General features: G+C 32.1%; 1 protein-coding gene across 1 annotated transcript in view; it reads left to right on the forward strand.

Annotated features, from left to right (window-relative positions):
* Positions 1-21163, forward strand: part of LOC126885304 (zinc finger protein 726-like) — a 25421-nt gene continuing 4258 nt past the window's right edge. Inside the window, exons 1-2 of the mRNA XM_050651823.1 lie at positions 1-296; positions 350-1101. Coding sequence (XP_050507780.1) covers positions 567-1101 — 535 coding nt within the window. The 5' untranslated portion in view covers positions 1-296; positions 350-566. The remainder of the gene's footprint in view (positions 297-349; positions 1102-21163) is intronic.

Below are 21163 nucleotides of genomic sequence, written 5' to 3' on the forward strand. Positions count from 1 at the left end.
AAGCGCTTGAAAACGAAACTGCGCATGCGCATGAGTCAAAAACCGGTCAATGGACTGTGCGAACAAAGCTGATATCAAATCTGACGATTTGGCTTCGCAATCTAACGAATTTTTGACAGCATTTTACCGATTTTATTTTTTTTCGTTTGGGAACACTGAGTCGAGTTTCACGATTTTTGCTTCACTTCATCTGGCAACCCTGTATACAAACAATACAAAACCAGAGATTTTTAAATGAGAATTATAGAAAAATATGCATTGAAATACATAATCCGTAGTTTTTAGAGCATTATAAAGTGAGTAGAAAATCATAAATAATAAATTTTTCTAATTTCATCTTAAATTTAAGGTCTCCTTTCACCTAGACAAATACGTTTTTGGTATTGTGAGACAACTGCAACTGGTTTTAATACTTTTACAACTAAAACTGAGATAAAACGGATTATGTTTAAAGGATTTACTGTTGTTGAAGACTATCTTATTTACTGACTGGAATACTTAAAGAAAAATAATCGTCTTGAAACAATTACACATTAAGTAAATATCTTTCTGTCACTAGGTTAAAAATGTCACTTCCACAGGAACAGAATCAGCCTTTTTCAAAGGAACAGTGTGAGTCTAAAAATAAAATGGGTAAAGACAACATTTCTCTTATTGATGGGATAACAGATGTGAAAATTAAAATTGAGGAAGATATGGAAATTCCCTACAACTATTCAATGCAACTTAACACATCAGTAAACTCTGAAGATTTCAAAATAGGCCATACAGAGAGTAGTGATCAAGTTAAGTCTGAATCTCCAGAAATTAAGCAAGAATACAAAGAGGCTGGTTTTGCTCTGGATAAAATTAAATATGTTGATCCCAGTAACAATCAGTCAGATGGTTTTAGAATTACCAAAGAATCTATTAAAGTTGAAATTAAACAGGAATATGAACAGTGTGATCTCTTTCCAGAAGAATTAAACATACATAATGCTCATCTAAATTCAGAAGTAAAACTGGAAGACTTTGTTAAACTGGAAAAGTTACCGAAAAGAAAAATCAAACCGACTAATAGAAGGAAAAAATTAAAGGATTATTCTTATTTCACAAGAAAATGTAAGTATATAGCTCATGCTTGTTAGTTTCATTTGGCTAGTTATTAAAATTCTATTCTATTTGGTTAACACTTTTTATGTTTAAGAAATATATATTTGAATCATTTCCTTTCCACAAATGGACATATCACAATCTTCTACAAGTAGATCTATCTGGGCATTGTTCTATTTCTTATTTATCTATCTTTCTTTGTACTTTTTGTTGCAAAATGGAAGTCTTTCATTCAAATATAGGCCAGTCAATGAGGTTATTTGGCTCTGAATTCCATCCTACTACATCGATTTACTTGATATTCTCACAATAAGTCAAGAATAGCTCAAGAAACAAAGTCTACCCTATGCCGATGTGTGCTTTTATCTTGGGGTGGTTCCCACCCCTTCTCGGGGGTGGAAAATATTTTTTGGTTAAAATAACTACGGAACTGGCTACAAACCCTAATTCTAAGCAAAAACTGTTCTTATTTTTTTTTCGAAAACTTTTTGAATTATTCCTGGTCGAAAATTGTCAGTTTTCATTGAAAAATGACACCTTTTCATACAGTTTTTTGCGAATACCTCAAAATCTATGCATCTGACGAAAAAAACTATATAAATTATTTTTGTAGCTTATAAAAAAAACAATAGATTCGTCCCTTCACAAAATCTTCTAGTTATAATGCAAAAAGAGATATGGTAGGTGAGAAGAGTTTGTGTTTTTGGTGCATGCTCAAATCGGAGTATTCAACTTGAAATAAAAGAGAAACAGTCGATCTTAGGTGTATAATGCTACCAATACCTTTTGTAGTGCTTGAAAAGACCTTTAAAATGAGCAATATTAAATGTCTATTACATTCAAACTAAGCGAGATATGCTGTAAAACAAATTAATGACTAATGTATTTTAAGAAAAAATGAGAAGTATATTTAACCCCTCATCCATCAGAATTTAAATGCATCGTTTTCTTTCTACAATACTTTTTATTATAGTGTTGTTTCTATGTTAAAAAAATTGGACGAGTTTAAAATAAATAGTTTTTGAAAAAAATAAGATCAAATTATAGAGCGCATTTTTAAATTTTCTTAAAAATCTTCCTTTTTCTCCATGTAACTCAAAAATGAAAAGAGATACGAAAAAAGATACCACACAAAAGTGTAGGGTTTTGTTAGATAAAAATTTTGATTTAGTTTTTCATTATTGTATCTCTTATCATTTTCAAGTTACATGTAGAAAAAAAAAGATTTTTAAGGAAATTTAAAAATGCGCTCATCTTATTTTTTTTCAAAAACCATTTATTTTAAACCCGGCCAACTTTTTGAACATGGAAATAACACTATAATAAAAGGTATTGTAGAAGTAAAATGATGCATTAAAATTCTGGTGGATGAGGGGTTAAGTATAATTCTCATTTTTTCATAAAATACATTAGTCATCAATTTTTGTTGCAGCATATCTCGCTTAGTTTGAATGTAATAGACCCTTAATATTACTCATTTTAAAGGTCCTTTCAAGAATTACAAAAGGTAATGGTAGCATTATACACCTAAAATCGACTGTTTCTCTGTTATTTCAAGTTGAATACAACGATTTAAACAAGAACCAAAAAAACAAACTCTTTTCACCTACCATATCTCTTTTTGTATTATAACTAGAAGATTGATGAAGGAACTAATATCTTTGTTTTTTTTATAAGCAACAAAAATGTTTTATACAGTTTTTTTAGTTAGATTCACAATTTTTAAGGTATTCGCAAAAAACTGTTCGAAAGGTGTTATGTTTCAATGAAAATAACCAATTTTCAACCATGAACAACTCAAGAAATATTGAATTTTCAAGAAAAAATTATAGAACAGTGTTTGCTTAGAATTAGGTTCTCTAGCCACTCTAGCCACTAGTTGTTATTTTAACCAAGAAATTTTCTACCCCGAGAAGGGGTGGGAACCACCCCCAAGATAAAAGCACACATTGGTTTAGGGTAGACTTTGAATTAGGAGATAAGTAGAGGCTATTCCCAAAATTTCATTAAAATCCTTGCAGTAGGATAGAATTCGGAGGTAATATCCTATTCTTGCTCCCATTGACTGGCGTAATAATCAGATTTTTACATTCTCTGTCATCTATTACGCCAGCCTAAGTTGAGCCCTGGCATCTCACAGCATCTGCCTCCAAGTATCTCTTTCCTTGACTGCTATCTGCTGTTTTTTCTCTCAGAGACACACAGAATGTAAATGATGGTATGAGCAGTGTCAGATTTCTGGGTGTATTATTAGATCCCAAGCTTCAATGGGGTGAACATATCAACAGTCTAAGTAAAAAGCTAGCAAAAAATCTGTTTGTACTCAGGAATCTGGCTCTAATGTTTCACATAAAGTCTTAATAACAGCGTACCATGCAATTTTTCAGTCTCATCTAGCCTGTGCCATTTTAGTCTGAGGTCATTCAGCAGAAATGTTGACAGTCTTTGGTTGGCAGCGTAAGGCAGTTAGAGTTCTTGCTGGTCTTTGGTATAGGGATGATTGTAGGCAAGCATATAGGTCCCTAAGAATTCTCACTGTTCCATCTCTATATATACTTGAGAACCTAATGTTTATCAAGAGGGGAGGGGCGCACTTTGAAACCCATGAGAACATACACCAACATGACACCCGATATAAACACCATCTCGTGTAAGCCTACTGGAGATTGAGGAGGTGTCAAACTGGGCCAGGATACTGGGCTATTAAATTTTTCAACAAACTTCCAGATAGTTTAAAGTGTCTTCCATTAAATCAATTTAAGAGTACAATTAAAGATATTTTGTTAGAAAATGTTTTTTATAGTAATGAGGAATTTCTTACATTTAAATTTTAGGATTTTATGACTTTAAGCAATGTCCATTGTTAATGTAATCAAGTTTAATGTGATTTTAATGTTAGTATTTTTATTAATACTCTTAGTCGTATTGTGCATCTTTTTAATTTGTATTGCGTCCAAATCTTTGTGTAATTTTATTTGACATGTGTTAAACACTTGTGTTATTGACATGAATAAACGAATCTGAATCTGAATACCTCAAAATCTATGCATCTGACGAAAAAAAACTATATAAATTATTTTTGTAGCTTATAAAAAAAAACAATAGATTCGTCCCTTCACAAAATCTTCTAGTTATAATGCAAAAAGAGATATGGTAGGTGAGAAGAGTTTGTGTTTTTGGTGCATGCTCAAATCGGAGTATTCAACTTGAAATAAAAGAGAAACTGTCGATCTTAGGTGCATGGGCGTCCGCAGGATCAAAACTAGGGGAGGGCAGATTTGAGAAATAAAAAAATTGGTTAGATAAGCAATAATAAATATAGACGTAAATTGAGAGTCTTCAGAGAGGGTGAGGGTGAAGGGGTTTCCTACGAAAAGTTTTGAAAATAACGTTTTTGGAGCCAAAATTATAAATGATTTCATACAAAAATGAAGCAAACTAAATATATATTAAATATTTAAAAAAAATTTAATGATTTTTACAAAAACGTGATGCAAATTTAACAAGTTTATTTCCTCCTGGATAAGCCTTCGATGTGTGAAGCAAGATAAATTGTCTGTTCCTAAACACTATTATTTAAACAACAATTTACGCGGATCAATTGTAAATTCTTGTAAAACTTTCTCTACAAACTCTTTCTTTTTTGGTAATATTTGTTTTCGATGAATTCTCATTAGAGCTAACCCATTAAGGCGATCTTCGACCATTGTACTCCGCAACCATGTTTTTATTCTTTGAAGACTGCTGAACGACCTCTCAACTGTACACGTAGTGCAAGGCAATGTTACGAGAATTTCCAGCAATTTTTTTGTTAACGGATAAAAAGTAGTGGACGCTCGAACCAGTTCAAAAATTTCAAGGGTGTTGAAGATGTCTAACTCATTATTAAGGCGTTTTTATTCCAATGTTCTACCCATACTTCTAGCTCTGCATCTATTCCATTTATTTCATAGTGGTTTAAGGATTGTCTCAGTTGTTCTAATTTATGGCCATTTAAATCAATTTTTGAAAAATGCTTGGAATGCAGAAGACTCAGAGCGAAGGCTGGCGTATTTTCTTCGGAAACCGTGTCTCTAGAGACAATACGAAAGAATCATGGATCGTCTTCGGTATTTACTAGGCGTATCAGCTGGATGATTGCTTCTATGCTGTTGCTTGTCTACAGTTCTAGGGGTAGATAATTCAGAACCGCATTCTTCGGCTACCTTATTGGCTTCATTCAATAAAGTGTTTGTCACATTCTCTGCGTTCTATCTGTGTTTTTAAAATATCCATGATTTGACGAATATGTTCCGCTACCTTTAAAACATTAGTTTGAGCAGATTGTACGCGGTTGACTATAGGCTCTAGGTATTCGGAATATTTTGCAATCACAATGACAGCGACGATAAATCCTGACTTGCATGCCACATAATGCAACTGATAAGATGTTTTTCTAGTGACCAAATTTCCTTCAACGGATAGGGTTTGCAAGGCCTGTACAATTTCAATGAATTTTTTTCGAAAAACCCTAATTACCTTGTATTTCTCGAACCACCGTGTTTCGCAGAGGCTAGAGATATTTGCTATCATATTCCTTCTTAATACTGATTCACGGAAGAAATTGGTTGTATCTTTAATAGTTGCAATAGTATTTCGCACTTCATTTAAACTATTCAAATCGTTCACAACTAAATTTAATCTGTGTGACGCACAGTGGAAAAAAAAATTCGAATAGAAAGAAAATACGAATTCAGGGGTGGTTGCTGTTGCTTGCAGATTTAAAAAATATTAGGTAAATAAAATAATAGCAGATTTCAAATTTGCATTAAAGTTTTGTCAAGTTTATGTGGTTTTTTCATCCCAGCTAGAATGTAGATACAGAGTGGTTGCATTGAAAATCAAGATTAAGTTACACCTTTGTATTTTTCTATATTGCTTATTCACCAATTTTACACTCGCCTCGTCCTCTCTAGGGGGGGGGGCAGCTGCCCCCCTCTGCCCCTCCCTGTGGACGCCCATGCTTAGGTGTATAATGCTACCAATACTTTTTGTAGTGCTTGAAAAGACCTTTAAAATGAGCAATATTAAATGTCTATTACATTCAAACTAAGCGAGATATGCTGTAAAACAAATTAATGACTAATGTATTTTAAGAAAAAATGAGAAGTATATTTAACCCCTCATCCATCAGAATTTAAATGCATCGTTTTCTTTCTACAATACTTTTTATTATAGTGTTGTTTCTATGTTAAAAAAATTGGACGAGTCTAAAATAAATAGTTTTTGAAAAAAATAAGAACAAATTATAGAGCGCATTTTTAAATTTTCTTAAAAATCTTCCTTTTTCTCCATGTAACTCAAAAATGAAAAGAGATACGAAAAAAAGATACCACACAAAACTGTAGGGTTTTGTTAGATAAAAATTTTGATTTAGTTTGTCATTATTGTATCTCTTATCATTTTCAAGTTACATGTAGAAAAAAAAAAGATTTTTAAGGAAATTTAAAAATGCGCTCATCTTATTTTTTTTTCAAAAACCATTTATTTTAAACCCGGCCAACTTTTTGAACATGGAAATAACACTATAATAAAAGGTATTGTAGAAGTAAAATGATGCATTAAAATTCTGGTGGATGAGGGGTTAAGTATAATTCCCATTTTTTCTTAAAATACATTAGTCATCAATTTTTGTTGCAGCATATCTCGCTTAGTTTGAATGTAATAGACCCTTAATATTACTCATTTTAAAGGTCTTTTCAAGAATTACAAAAGGTAATGGTAGCATTATACACCTAAAATCGACTGTTTCTCTGTTATTTCAAGTTGAATACAACGATTTAAACAAGAACCAAAAAACAAACTCTTTTCACCTACCATATCTCTTTTTGTATTATAACTAGAAGATTGATGAAGGAACTAATATCTTTGTTTTTTTATAAGCAACAAAAATGTTTTATACAGTTTTTTTAGTTAGATGCAGTTTTTAAGGTATTCGCAAAAAACTGTTCGAAAAGGTGTTGTTTCAATGAAAATAGTCAATTTTCAACCACGAATAACTCAAAAAATACTGAATTTTCAAGAAAAAATTATAGAACAGTTTTTGCTTAGAATTAGGTTCTCTAGCCACTAGTAGTTATTTTAACCAAGCAATTTTCCACCCCGAGAAGGGGTGGGAACCACCCCCAAGATAAAAGCACACATTGGTTTAGGGTAGACTTTGAATTAGGAGATAAGTAGAGGCTATTCCCAAAATTTCATTAAAATCTTGCAGTATGATAGAATTCGGAGGTAATATCCTATTCTTGCTCCCATTGACTGGCGTAATAATCAGATTTTTACATTCTCTGTCATCTATTACGCCAGCCTAAGTTGAGCCCTGGCATCCCACAGCATCTGCCTCCAAGTATCTCTTTCCTCAATATCTCTTTAATATTGGTTTTCACTTTTCTATCCACCCATTCCTTGTCTTTCTACTAGTTGATGTCCCACCATGGTTCCACTAAGTGTTCTGTTATTTTTTCGTTCTTTGTCCGTCCTCTTTGTATCTTTGCATAATTATGGGTCCCAATATCGTTCTTTCAAACATATTGATAAGGTTTCAATCATTTCGGTTAACGAAGGTTTTACTGTATTTATGTTGACATTTATTTTGCATTTTCTTCAAACTCCACAAAAGTTATGTGATGTCTCTTGAGGTTCGTCCCCCGACCATTACATAGTCTGCATACATCACAATCAGCTTAGACTGCTTGAATATTTCTTTGAGTTTACAGACATTTTTCTTGTAACATTTCCCGTACATATATAGGGTTTGTTCCAACACGACCAGAAACCGTCCATGTAATGATCACCGTCCTGCGCAGTACCATGGAATGTATTATTTCGTTCCCGTGGAATGTTAATTATCTAGTAACGTGATCGTTACATGACGGTTCTTGGTCATGTTGAAACAAACCTATATTAAACAGAGCCAGAGCCAACTTATCTTCCTGTTTTAGCCCTTTAGTTATCTGGAAGAGATCTGTCAATTGATTTTGAACTCATACTTGCGCTTAATTAAGTATATTTTATCTCTGTTTAACTTATCAGGGGCTTGTTGAAAATCACAAAAATTTGGTAGATATAGTCGATTTGCTAATCTGAGACACAACTGTCTACACTAAAATTACAATAAAAATGCACTATACAGGGTGTCCAGAAACTCTACCGACAAACGAAGACAGGAGATTCCTCATATAATTTGAACACATTTTAACCCAATTTTAACCCTTTCTAGATCCATGTTTTCGAGGTGGATCAGTCCTCCATTCTTCTCTTTCTTAAACTGCATTGCATATCCGGTTCCAGCTCCTTCTGTCTCTTGTTTTTTCTTCTGCATTTCTAATTCTCATGCCCTCTAGATCTCGCTTCACCCCTTCTAGCCATTTGGACCTCGGTCTTCCTCTTCATCTCCTTCCCGCCGGAGACCACTTTGTCACTATGTTTATTATCGCTTCTTCTCCTGCTCTCCATACATGCCCAAGCCATCTCAATCTTTGTCTCTTTATTCTCCTGACTATATCTTGCCCCTTCAATTCTTCATTTATTTCGTTATTTCTTCGACTCCTGTATTCACCCTCTGCTGTTTTTATTGGTCCTAATATTGCCCGAATTATTTTTCTCTCAGTTCTTCTCAAATTTTCTTCGTCTGTCTTGGTCATTGTCATCACTTCAGCTCCATACATGAATGTCGGTCTAATTAACGTTTCATAGAGCCTTAATTTAGTAGTTTTTGTTAATATTTTGCTTTTTATCATTTTTTTGTTGGCTTGGAATGCTCTATTTATTGCCAATGTTTTCTCTTTTATTTCGTTTTCTCTTGTTCCATCACTTGACAGCATGACTCCTAGGTACTTATATTTACTTACTTCTTCAAATTTGTATCTTCCCACTTTGACTTCTCTATTAGTAGGATTTTTTCCTAATCTTAACATTTTTGTTTTGTTTTCGTTAATACTCAGACCCACTGTTTTTCCTTCTTGAATGAGTTCCTCTACCATTTGCTTAATATATCTCCTCTCTTTGCCATTATCATAACGTCATCGGCATATGCTACAATTTGACCTCCTCTATTTTAGTGATGTTGAAAAAGTAATTATTCGTTACAAAGTACTCGTTACTTATGAATACCGAAAGTAACGATTACTATACAGAGAGGCAAAATCGTTACTTTGATTACTCTGATTACTTCGTTACTTCGTACCAATCGTATCAGAACTAGTAACGACTATTTTATCTACTTTAATTGGTATTAGAACGAGTAACGACTATTGTATCTACTTTAATTCGTATCAAAGCGAATAACGACTATTGTATCTACTTTGATTAATCTGATTACTTCGTACCAATCGTATCAGAGTGAGTAACGACTATTGTATCTACTCTGATTACTTCGTTACAAAATACAAAAATTAAAAAAAGTAATCATAGTAATCAAATCATTTTTATCCCTTAATGACCCTTAAACACATCGGTGAAGGTCGTTGTTATATAGGAATACCTATACAAAATACCTACCTATTGAGAAATACGATTCTCGATATGATTACCGGTACTCAAATACAAAAGTAACAAAAGTAATCATAGTAATGATTACTTTATATAATGATTACTTTATACAAAATACCTACCTACTGAGAAATACGATTCTCGATATTACCGGTAGGCGGTACTCAAATACAAAAGTAACAGAAGTAATCATAGTAATCAAAGTAACGAATACTGTAAATGATTACTTTATACAAAAGTAACAATTTGTAACGAATACTCGAAAGTAACTATAATCAGCATCACTACTCTATTTCTGAGTGTACCTTTGTTCATTTTTCTGGTAATGTATTCCATTGCCATGTTGTGGATAAACTATCACCCTGCCTCACTCCTATGTTTGTTTCGAACTCTTCTGTTTCCCCTATTTGCGTTTTTACACTCGCTCTGGTATGGCTCATTGTCATTTTTATAAGTTTTCTTAATTTAAGCGGTACCTGAAGCGTTTTTAATATTACCAATAGTTGGTTTCGTTTGATGGAATCAAAAGCTTGTCTAAAATCTACGAAAAGTATTTCTAAGTTTATTTTAGCTTCGTTCGCCTTCTCCATTAATTGTTTTAGTATGTATATCGCATCTATTGTGGATTTTCCTTTCCTGAATCCACATTGATATTGACCTATCTTATTGTCCGCTGCTTCCTGTAATCTTCTTTGTATTATGGTTGACAATACCTTATATACTGTACTCAGTAATGTTATTCCCCTGTAATTTTGACATTCTTGTTGGTTTCCCTTTTTATGTATCGTTATTATTTGGCCTGTTTGCCATTATTTTGGCATTTTTTCTTCTTTCCAGATGTTTACTATCAGTTTGTGTATTTCCCTATGCAACGGTTTCCCTCCTAGTTTTGAGTTCGCTGTTTATGTTATCTTTCCCGGGTGCTCTTCCGTTTTTGTTATTTTTAATTATTCCGATTACTTCTTCGAGTGTTGGCTCCTTCGTTCCATTATTTTCTCACTCTTCCTCCATTTCTGTAATCTCTTCTGTTCGTCTTGTAATTAGTTTTTCTTAAATAATTCCAGAACGCTTCTAATTAGAAAAACAAAAATTGGTACACATATTTATCTTCCAGAGATAAATCGATTTCATCCATTGTGAATTTCTAGTACCGGTCATAGGCGTCCGTTTTGGGTAGGGTAACGGTTATTTTATCGCATAACTTTTTTGTCTTTAACTTTTAAGCATTTTTGATACTGGATTATTATATTGTGAGATATTCTAGCACTAAAAGGTACTCTTGATTTAAGTTGGTAGGACACACCGTTTTCTAGAAAAATCTATTTGAAAATTTTTCGTTTTTTGAATTTGAAAAAAAATTTAAAATTTTTTTCAAAAAAAACGGTGTATTTTACCAACTTATAGCAAGAGTAACTTTTAGTACTAGAATACCTCACAATTTAATAATCTAAAATCAAAAATTCTTAAAAATAAAGACAAAAAAGTTATGCGATAAAATAACCCTTGACCTACCCAAAAGGGACGCATATGACCGGTACTAGAAATTCGCAATTAATGAAATCGATTCGTCTCTGAAATATAAATAAACGTACCAGTTTTCGTTTTCCTAAATGGTGTTTTTTTTGAATTTTTTTTTTGGAAATTCAAAAAACGAAACATTTTCAAATCGATTTTTCTAGAAAACGGTTTATCCTACCGACTTAAAGCAAGAATACCTTTTAGTACTAGCATACCTCCTAATTTAATAATCCAGTGTCAAAAATGCTTAAAAGTTAAAGACAAATTTATGCCATAAAATAACCGTTGTCCTACCCAAAACGGCTGCCTATGACCGGTACTAGAAATTCACAATAAATGTAATCGATTTATCTCTAGAGGATAAATATGCGCACCAATTTTCATTTTTCTAAATAAACGCGTTCTGGAGTTATTTAAGAAAAACTAATTACAAGACGCCATCTTCAAAGAGCTCTAGCTTCCTTAGGAAGCATTTTCGGACTAGAAGAATTGGGTTAAAATGTCTTAAATTTACCTGAGGAATCTCCTGTCTTCGTTTGTCAGTAGAGTTTCTGGACACGCTGTATAGAAATAACAAACCAAGACACGTTGAATGTTCGAGGAGCACTCCCAAATCATGATTTGGGAGTACTCCTCATGCTTGTTTATTTCTATTGCATCTTTATTGTGATTGTAGTGTAGATACTTGTGTCTCAGATTAGCGAATCGAGTATATCTATGACTACTCTGGGCTAATTACCACAATTCATGGAAAAGTTATTTACCAGCAATTTCATTGCTGGAATCGAATTATAAGATCCTATATCTGTACGTTAGAATTGAAAGGGCGGTAGTCCATTTTTACAGTAAATGGAGATATGCAGCCAATAATACACTTAAAGGTGTTATCTTTCGAATGGTGGTTAATAGGTGGTTGTACAGGCAATATTACTAAAATTGCAAGTCGGATGTCCACTGTGAAATTTGTTGCAAAAAGCCCTACGTGGTACACCGGTCTTTTTTGCATGGCACACTGATTGTTAAGAAGACGGTAGTCCAATCTCTATGGACAACCGCATGTCAGCTGTGTAAAAATTGACGTTATAAGCTAATGTTTTTGGATGGTTTATAGATAAAACTAACTTTTTCTTTATCGAGATTAATGTGATAATAAATAACAACCAAAAATGTCTGAATCAAGAGCAAAGAAGATGGTTCTACTGAGTTCAATCTTCATTTCAAGCCCACTAACATTGATACATGTGACAGTTTTGAGAGGCAGATCCTAATGTTAAAGATATTTTAAAGAAAAAAGCAGATCATTTGAATGACGCAGATAACAGATACAAGTTAAAAAGGCAGGATAAGATAAGATGTAAGCAGAATTTAAAAGAAGTCGTAGCAATGATGGATTTTCAAAAATGCATCCCTACACCTATGTTAACTAATGGAAAATCGTTTTATTTAAAGCAGTTATGGACATTTAATTTTACGGTCTATAATGATAGTACAGTACAACTTCGTTTAACCGGACTAACTGGGACCGGAAGCGATCCGGTAAATCGAAAATCCAGATAATCCGGAAATATAATAAGGTTAATAAAACTACATGTGAAATGATAACTTACTATATTTACACCCTATATGATTTACGCGAGCATTAGTTTTTATTTACAAAAAAGTCATTGATCTTCCTTTGTTTTAATTTTGGGTGATGTTTCATATTATTATGTACGATTATGTACATACATACATACATACATACATACAATTATAAAAATTATTTTTTTTATTTTTTCATTCCGGATTGATCCGGATAATCCGGACATCCGGATGAACGAGGTCCGGATTAACAAGGTTGTACTGTACTGCCGAAGGTTCATGCTTCATGTGGGATGAGTCTATTGCAAAAAGGGGTGGCAACGAGATAACTTCCACTGTAATAATGTGGTTAAAAGAGGTAACATTTTGGTCAGACAACTGCTCTGGCCAAAACCGAATTTTTTTTTATTTTGTATGTATATGTAACATATCCATAACACCTCAGTAGTCAGAATTCATCATAAATATTTACTCAAGGGGCATACACACAACGAAGCAGACACAATACATGCACTAATTGAGAGGAAGAAGAAAAGACAGCCTACTATGAATATTTCTGTACCTCACGAATGGGCCCAGTTTATAAGGACCTGCAGTTCGTTAAAACCACTTATTGTTTATGAGATGAAAACAAGTGACTTTTTTAACTTTGAAAAAATTTGCAAAGAATCGACAAGCCCGTTTGTGAATCGGAAACGGAACACAGACAATGAACCCTTTCTATCCTCTAAAATTGTGCACTTGAAAGTCGAAAGAGACCACCCTGGCATTATGTTTTATAAAACAACATTTTCCCAGGAAAATTTTAAACCTGTCAATTTTAAAAGGAAAATGAGAAGTTCTCTCGATGGTCTCCTACCAAAGACAATGGACCAAATAAATAATGAAAATTAAATTCCAATTGATAGTTCACAATATAACCACCTAATGGAATTGCTAGAATGGGTACCTTCTATTTACCATTCCTACTATAAATCTTTAAAAACCACAAAAAATAAAGTTGTCGTTAACGAAAACAATTCTTCATGTTCCGAAGATGATTAAATGCTTTTTAATTTAAGTTTTATATTATTTCTGTAATGTTAAGTTCTGATTATAACGTTCTTTTCCTAATAAAATCATACCAAAAGGGCGGCTGTCCTGTTTTTTTTATTGATATAGTACCACAGAACAAAAAAGGCTGTAGTCCTAAATTATTTATTATTTCAATACAAAACAACTTAACGCTGATTATGTTACTGTAAAATAAAATACAAAGCATGCTTTACCAGTTTCCTTTAAATCATAAAGCTGCAACATCATTTGATAATTTTAAAGGCATTTAAATTATGGTGTACAAATTAAGAGCACTAATTTTGATCTACTGCAAAACAAACTGAATGTGACTTCCGCTCTTTCAATTCTAACGTACAGTATATTAATAATATAGGTATGCAAAGTCCGCAGATAGTGTGCTACTTTTTTTATAAACAAAATGGCGCCGACAAATCGTATTTTTTTCAATTATTGCTCTATAACTCCGAAGATTTTAACTTTACAACAAAAACACCCAAATAAAAATTCACCGCAATTAAATTCTGCATAGAGATATGTTTTTCACGATTTGCTCCGACGAAAATTTCCTCGGAAAATGCGGGTTTTCCTAACAAAAACTAATTTTCAAATAAAGTTTTAGGTAAGTAATTATTAATTAATAATTAAATAACTTTAACTATTTATAATGGGAAATAAGCCACAATATTATTAAAAAATGATTTTTATTAACGTTTCGACGCCCAAATCGGGTGCCGTTGTCAAAATACAAAATACTACTTAACATAAACAAAAATGTTGTTGCTTAGTAAAAAAATTCTTCTAATAATTTATTTAATTTGACTCATTTATAATTAAATAACTTAGTGACATCAAAGCTTTCTTGGTATAGATTGTAATTCCAGAAGCCGGTGAAAATTAAACGAATATTTTAGCAACAATTCAATTGTTAATTAACAAATTACGATCGCAATAATAACCAAAATAATCATGATACATTGATCAAACTTATAAAGATTATAAAGATGAGATGCTTATTTAATATTTTATCGACAAAATATAAATTTTTCTTTTTTTTTTTGCATAATCTTTAAATTTTGAAAAAAAAATAGTTATAACACGCTTGTCTAATTAGTAAAGTACAAAGAAAGGTTATTTACCAGCAATTTTATTGCTGGAATCGAATTATAAGATCCTATATTATTAATATAGGTATGCAAAGTCCGCATATAGTGTGCTACTTTTTTTTATAAACAAAATGGCGCCGACAAATCGTATTTTTTTCAATTATTGCTCTATAATTCCAAAGATTTTAACTTTACACCAAAAACACTCAAATAAAAATTCACCCCAATTTAATTCTGCATAGAGGCATGTTTTTCCCAATATGCTCCGACGAATATTTTCCTCGAAAATCTGGGTTTTCCCAACAAAATCTCGAATTTTCAAATAAATTTTTTGGGCCAGTAATTATTTATCAATAATTATATAGCTTGGTGAAATAAAAGCTTTCTTGTTATAGATTATAAATTCAGAAGCCGGTGAAAATGAAACGAATATTTTAGCAACAATTCAATTGTTAATTAACAATTTACAGTCGCAATAACAACCAAAATAATCATGAGACATTGATCAAACTTAGAAAGATTATAAAGGTGTGATGCCTATTTAATATTTTGTCGACAAAATATAAATTTTTCATTTTTTTTGCATAATCTTTAAATGTTTAAAAAAATTGTTATAAACAAATTAACATTTCTCAGAAATTGTTTATTATATTCTAATTTTAAAAAATACATAAAATGCGTATTTCATAATTCTTGAAAATGAATGCTTTAAAAAACTTCCAACCATTTGCAAACAAGTTATGAAACAGCAAAGTAAATATACGAATTCTCCGTTGTTTATAATTTGTTTTAATTGTTTCAAAGCTTAAAAGTGAGTCTATGGTACAACCTAATTACTCACAAAGAATGTCAAAAATTAGTGCAATGGTTATATTTTAATCAAAGATTAAAAATACTTTTTTTGTAATTTTTGACACGCAGCATACATTATTTATTAAAAGTGTACATCACGCGGCCGGTCGTCGCTCCGAGTGAAAATTTTAGCTACAGTACTGTGTTACTCTACTTTCGCTCGTGTAAATTACAAAAAAATTTATTTATAATCTTTAATTAAAATATAACCATTAAACTGATAATCGATATTTTTTTGTAAATAATTAGCTTGTACTTTAAACTCACTTCTACGCTTGGAAAGAATTAAAAAAATTATAAACACAGTAGTCATCGTACGTTTACTTTGCTGTTTCATAACTTTTTTACAAATGGTTGCAAAAAAGTTTTAAAGCATTCATTTTCAAGATATTTGAAATGCGCATTTTAGCTATTTTTTTAAAATTATAATATAATAAAATCTTTCTGAGAAACGTTAATTTGTTTATAACTATTTTTTTTAAACATTTAAAGATTATGCAAAAAAAATTAAAAAATCATATTTTGTCGACAAAATGTTAAATAGGCATCTCATCTTTATAAGATTTCAAAGCTTGATCAGTGTATCATAATTATTTTGGTTATTATTGCGACCGTAAATTATTAATTAACAATTGAATTGTTGCTAAAATATTCGTTTAATTTTCATCAGCTTCTGGAACTATAATCTAAACCAAAAAGGCTTTTAAGTCACCAAATTATTTAATTATTGGTAGATAATTACTTATCTAAAACTTTATTTGAAAATTAAAGATTTTGTTGGGAAAACCCGCATTTTCCGAGAAAAAATTATCGTCGGAGCAGATCGGGAAAAACGCGTCTCTATGCAGAATTTAATCACGGTGAATTTTTATTTGGGTGTTTTTGTTGTAAAGTTAAAATCTTCGGAGTTATAGAGCAATAATTGAAAAAAACACGATTTTCGTGCGCCATTTTGTTTATAAAAAAAGTAGCACACTATCTGAGGACTTTGCATACCTATATTATTAATATATAGGATCTTATAATTCGATTCCAGCAATAAAATTGCTGGTAAATAACTTTTCCCAAAAATGGCCTATTCTCCGATAATCAGCCCAGACTAGACGTGGTCCCAAGCTTTAGTTAATATTTGTTTTACATTGAAGAGCTGGTCAATATCCGGTCTGGTAGCCTCCTATGACTTGCTCTGTGAAGTGACTTAATCTCCTGTTTATTATCCATGTAAACACCTTATACCTCACACAGAGTAATAATATGCCTTGTAGTTTTTATAGTCGAGTTTATCTCCTGTCTTGTAAATTGGGCATATATGCAATTGCTTTTTCCAGTCTCCTGGAATTTCTTCTGCATTCCACATGTCCCATGTCTCATATTGGTTTATGAGATGTATTATCAGTGTGTGTCCTCCAATTTTGAGAATTAACATTGATGTATTGTTGACACCTGACACTTTATTATTTTTCAGTGCTTTCATGGTATTCATTATTTCCTGTCTTGTGGGTGGGTATGTTGATTCATTACTCTGGTTCAGATCCTCTGTTATCTGAGCAGACACTCATAATAAAATATTTTTCCAGCCTGCTCTTATTGGTGCATCGTCACTGATAATGATGTCTCCTTCATTATTTCTAAAAATCTCGTGAGTTGTTTTAGGAATTTATATGCTCCTCTAATGTCCCCCTGATTGAAATCTTACTTTACTTTTAGTACTTAATCATTTTCGTATCTCCTTTCTTCTGCATATTTTGTCTACCTTTCTTAGTTCTTCTTCAAATTGTTCCCGCCTTTCCCATGTTCTTTGAGTATGCTGCACAGTAGAGTGCATCGAAAAAATAAAAGTTGGAAATGTTATATCTAATAGCGTGAAAAAGTTGCTAGTGTTATTTTTCAGCATATTAGTATTTTTAATTTTTTTTTCTAAGCGAATTTTCTGCCCCCCCCCCCCCCCCAACGACCTCGAATTTTATTAAATATGTGCTAAGTCGATCTAAGATCAATTAAAGAAAACATAAAATATCATCAATTACAAATTTAAACGATATTTAAAGTTTTATGTGTTTTTCAGTCTCCCAACCCCTTTGAAATGTCCCGCTTCATGAGTCCATGCGTGTAATTTTCACTTATGTTTGGTGCGATGCCTTACTTTGTTATTATTGTTGTTTGTAAATTAAAGATTTTTAAAATAGATAAACCAGGACCATGGGGAATAAAATCAAGATGTGCTGTGGACCGCCTTATTTTTGGGCATCCGCCAAATATACCAGAAAATGTTTTACCGAAATACAAACAAGCGATGAAGTTTTGGGGTTGCAAGAGGATAAAAAACTCAGCAAGAAAGATCCAGAATTTTCTGGTATTGCCGAACAGGTTGCAATTAAATTGGAGGAAATATGGAAAAAGGCTTTAATTCCAATAATTTAACATACAAGAAATATTCAGCTTTTAAAAGCCTACCATGACAAATATATGAAACTTATGAAACCATGAACAGGCAAAACAGTGAATTTTACAAAAATAAAATTCAATACTATAAGAACAAAAGTAAAACTACACGTTTCGATCTTGCAGCATGCAAATGTGACACTCTGATTAATTTTCTTTGTAGCAAATCTCAAAAAGTGCCTCTGGATGATCGCGAATTTCTATTAAATCAAAGAGGTACCAGAAAAATGGTGATAAGCTCGATTGATAGGGAAAACAAAAACAAATATAATGAGAGAACAACGGTAAAAGAAGAAAGTTACTGACGCAAAGACAAAACTTTAGCTCAAGTAAAAAACAGTACCAAGTTTTATGGTCAATCGATCGTGGAAGAACACATAACATTTGTGCATGAGCCAGGGTGCAAATATTTCGGATATGGGTATCCGATATGGTATATCAGAAAGTATCAAATCCAGCTATTGCATGTGACGAAACAGTCGTAAATACTGGCGTTAAGGGAGATGTACTACGGCTGTTAGAAGAACATTTTAAAAAACCGGTTCAGTGGTTTGTATGTCTGCGACATACAAATGATCTACCCTTTGGACATCAAAAGAAGTTTGCCAGTGACCAAATCAAAAAACGTGAGGGTCTTCAAATTTTATCCTTAAAAATTTTGATTCAAACGACTACTTTGAGTTAATTAACTAACAAGAATATCACCTTACAGAATTATCTATATTCTTTAGATTTTCGAGTGACAATCAGCGAGATTTTATTAAGAATCCTAACTTAGACCATTTTACCATTGAGATTGAGAAAAATCAATGCCACAAACAGTGTGTAGAACGATGTGCCAAACTTGTGACACAAGCTTCTCTAGCAGTTTGTGGAGCGTATTCGAGGGATGGATGTATAAAAGCTCGAAATAATTCCAGAAAAACTATGCCCCACTTTAATGCTAAATCGGAAGACATCTTCGAATAGAATGCTTTTACCATATTTTTTTGTAATATTTATATACCTAATTTTGTACTTTGCTTTATATTTATTTTAGTATTAAAAAACTTGGGTGACGTCTGGGAGACGAATAAGTTAGGCTATTTTGTTATAAAAAGAATGTTTTAGTATACTTTTCTTAAGTCAAATTTTTAATAGCGTTGTGAAACCAGAAAATATGTTCCAATTTAAACCGAATTTATTTATTCAAGTTCTATAAGGTATTACATTTCCCTTACAAAAGAAATTCGCATAATATGTTATTAATGCATAATATATTATTCGCATAATATATTATTAATGTATTTTTTTCTAATTATTAGTTGCCGTGGGGGGCAGAAAATATTTTTTTATTTTAACGCAATTTTACTAAAATACTAAATAGTGTGTTAAGCAACTTTTATGAGCTATTACATTTTCGTTTCGAAATAAAAATTTTTGTCGTCTGTTTTTCAAAATTTTTACTTGTCTTGGGGGGGGGGGCAGAAGATATTTTCCAATTTCGAAAAAATTTTACCAGAATACTTCATTGGGCAACTTTTGTAAGGTATTACTTTTCCATCGCAAAAAAAAAATTTTTTTTCGCCTTTTTCGATGCACCCTACTGCACAGTCATAGTTTATTTCTTTTGTCTATTACTTGTTTACATTCTTCATCAAACCATAGCTCTTTTCTTTCATATTTTTTAATTCCTATCACTCTTTTAGCTGTTTCCCATGTTATCCTCGTAATCTTATTTCATTCTTCTTGTATTCTTGCGCTCGATGATTTAGAACTTGCTGTTTTTGCCCTTTTGCTATATCACCAATCACTATGCTATCACACTGCACAACAGTAAACAGTAAACTTAACCTACTTTTTCGAATTTTACATACCACTGCGCATCTTGAACTCGCGTATTTCACTATTTTCGGCTGGAGTCCATTCTTTCACGGTTTTTGCTGAGCATTTTAAAGAACCGCTTCCATTGAACTGAAATTTAAAATACGCATAAAATAAAAAAAGTTATTTGGTTGCGATGTGTATTTTTCCCCCTGCTTGATTACCACCCCTTCGCAGGTATGAAAGTATTTAACCTTTAAATACCCACGAAATCGGTACTTTTCGAATGTTTATAGATACAATAAAAGTCTTTTCATAGGTTGAGTACCTACGGGTAAACGGGTGAGTACCTACCTACAGGTTACAGCTTAAAATGACACCACATATTCTTTGATAATTAAACAAACTGATTACTGAAAACGTGAATTTAAATTGTTTAGGGACTTTTGTCATTTTCACATAATATTTAGTTGTATACAAGTAGAGTTTTTTTTTGGCACAGGCTTTTGCCATTCAGCCAGTCACAACTTTTTTAAGTTCTTCCTAAAGCAAAGAAAAGAAAGTAATTATCACAATACCTATTTGATTATCAGTAAGGAATAACATGGTTACTCGCTTCTCGTCTAGGGACCCATCAAGACATTTAGGCCAGGGTAATAAGACAAAAATATACCCTGTTCGTGACACTCGATCAGCCAGGGTACTGAAGCGTTTTTTCGACAGGTAATACCTATAAGAGCAAATTGTAACTATTTCCTGCGTAGGATCTGGCGGCCATTTTTATTTATAAACAATTAACTGCCAAAAAATGGCGTTTTTCCCTTTTTTTTCAAATCAATGAAACACAGTGGAACTTATGATTTTTTTAGTACAAATATCTTTGAGATTATGGAAAAAGCTTTAAAATGACATATTACAAAGATTGATATACTCATTTATTGTTAATATAATTGCAAAAAAAAGTTCTGAATTGCAAAAAAAATTATTTTCGCAATAACTGCTGTAAAAATTAGTGTACAGATTTGAAATTTTTGTCAAATGAGGGTTCTTTGGTGCTTAATAGGTGATAAAAATTTCAAAGCGATTCATTCAATTGTTTAAATTTTATTCAAATTGTTTATTCCAGAGAGCATTTTTTTGCAATAACATAAGTCAGAAAAAAATGACGTTAGAACCATTCCACAGGT

The sequence above is a fragment of the Diabrotica virgifera genome, chromosome 1 (genome assembly GCF_917563875.1).
Source record: "Diabrotica virgifera virgifera chromosome 1, PGI_DIABVI_V3a".
Classification (NCBI taxonomy): Eukaryota; Metazoa; Arthropoda; class Insecta; order Coleoptera; family Chrysomelidae; genus Diabrotica; species Diabrotica virgifera.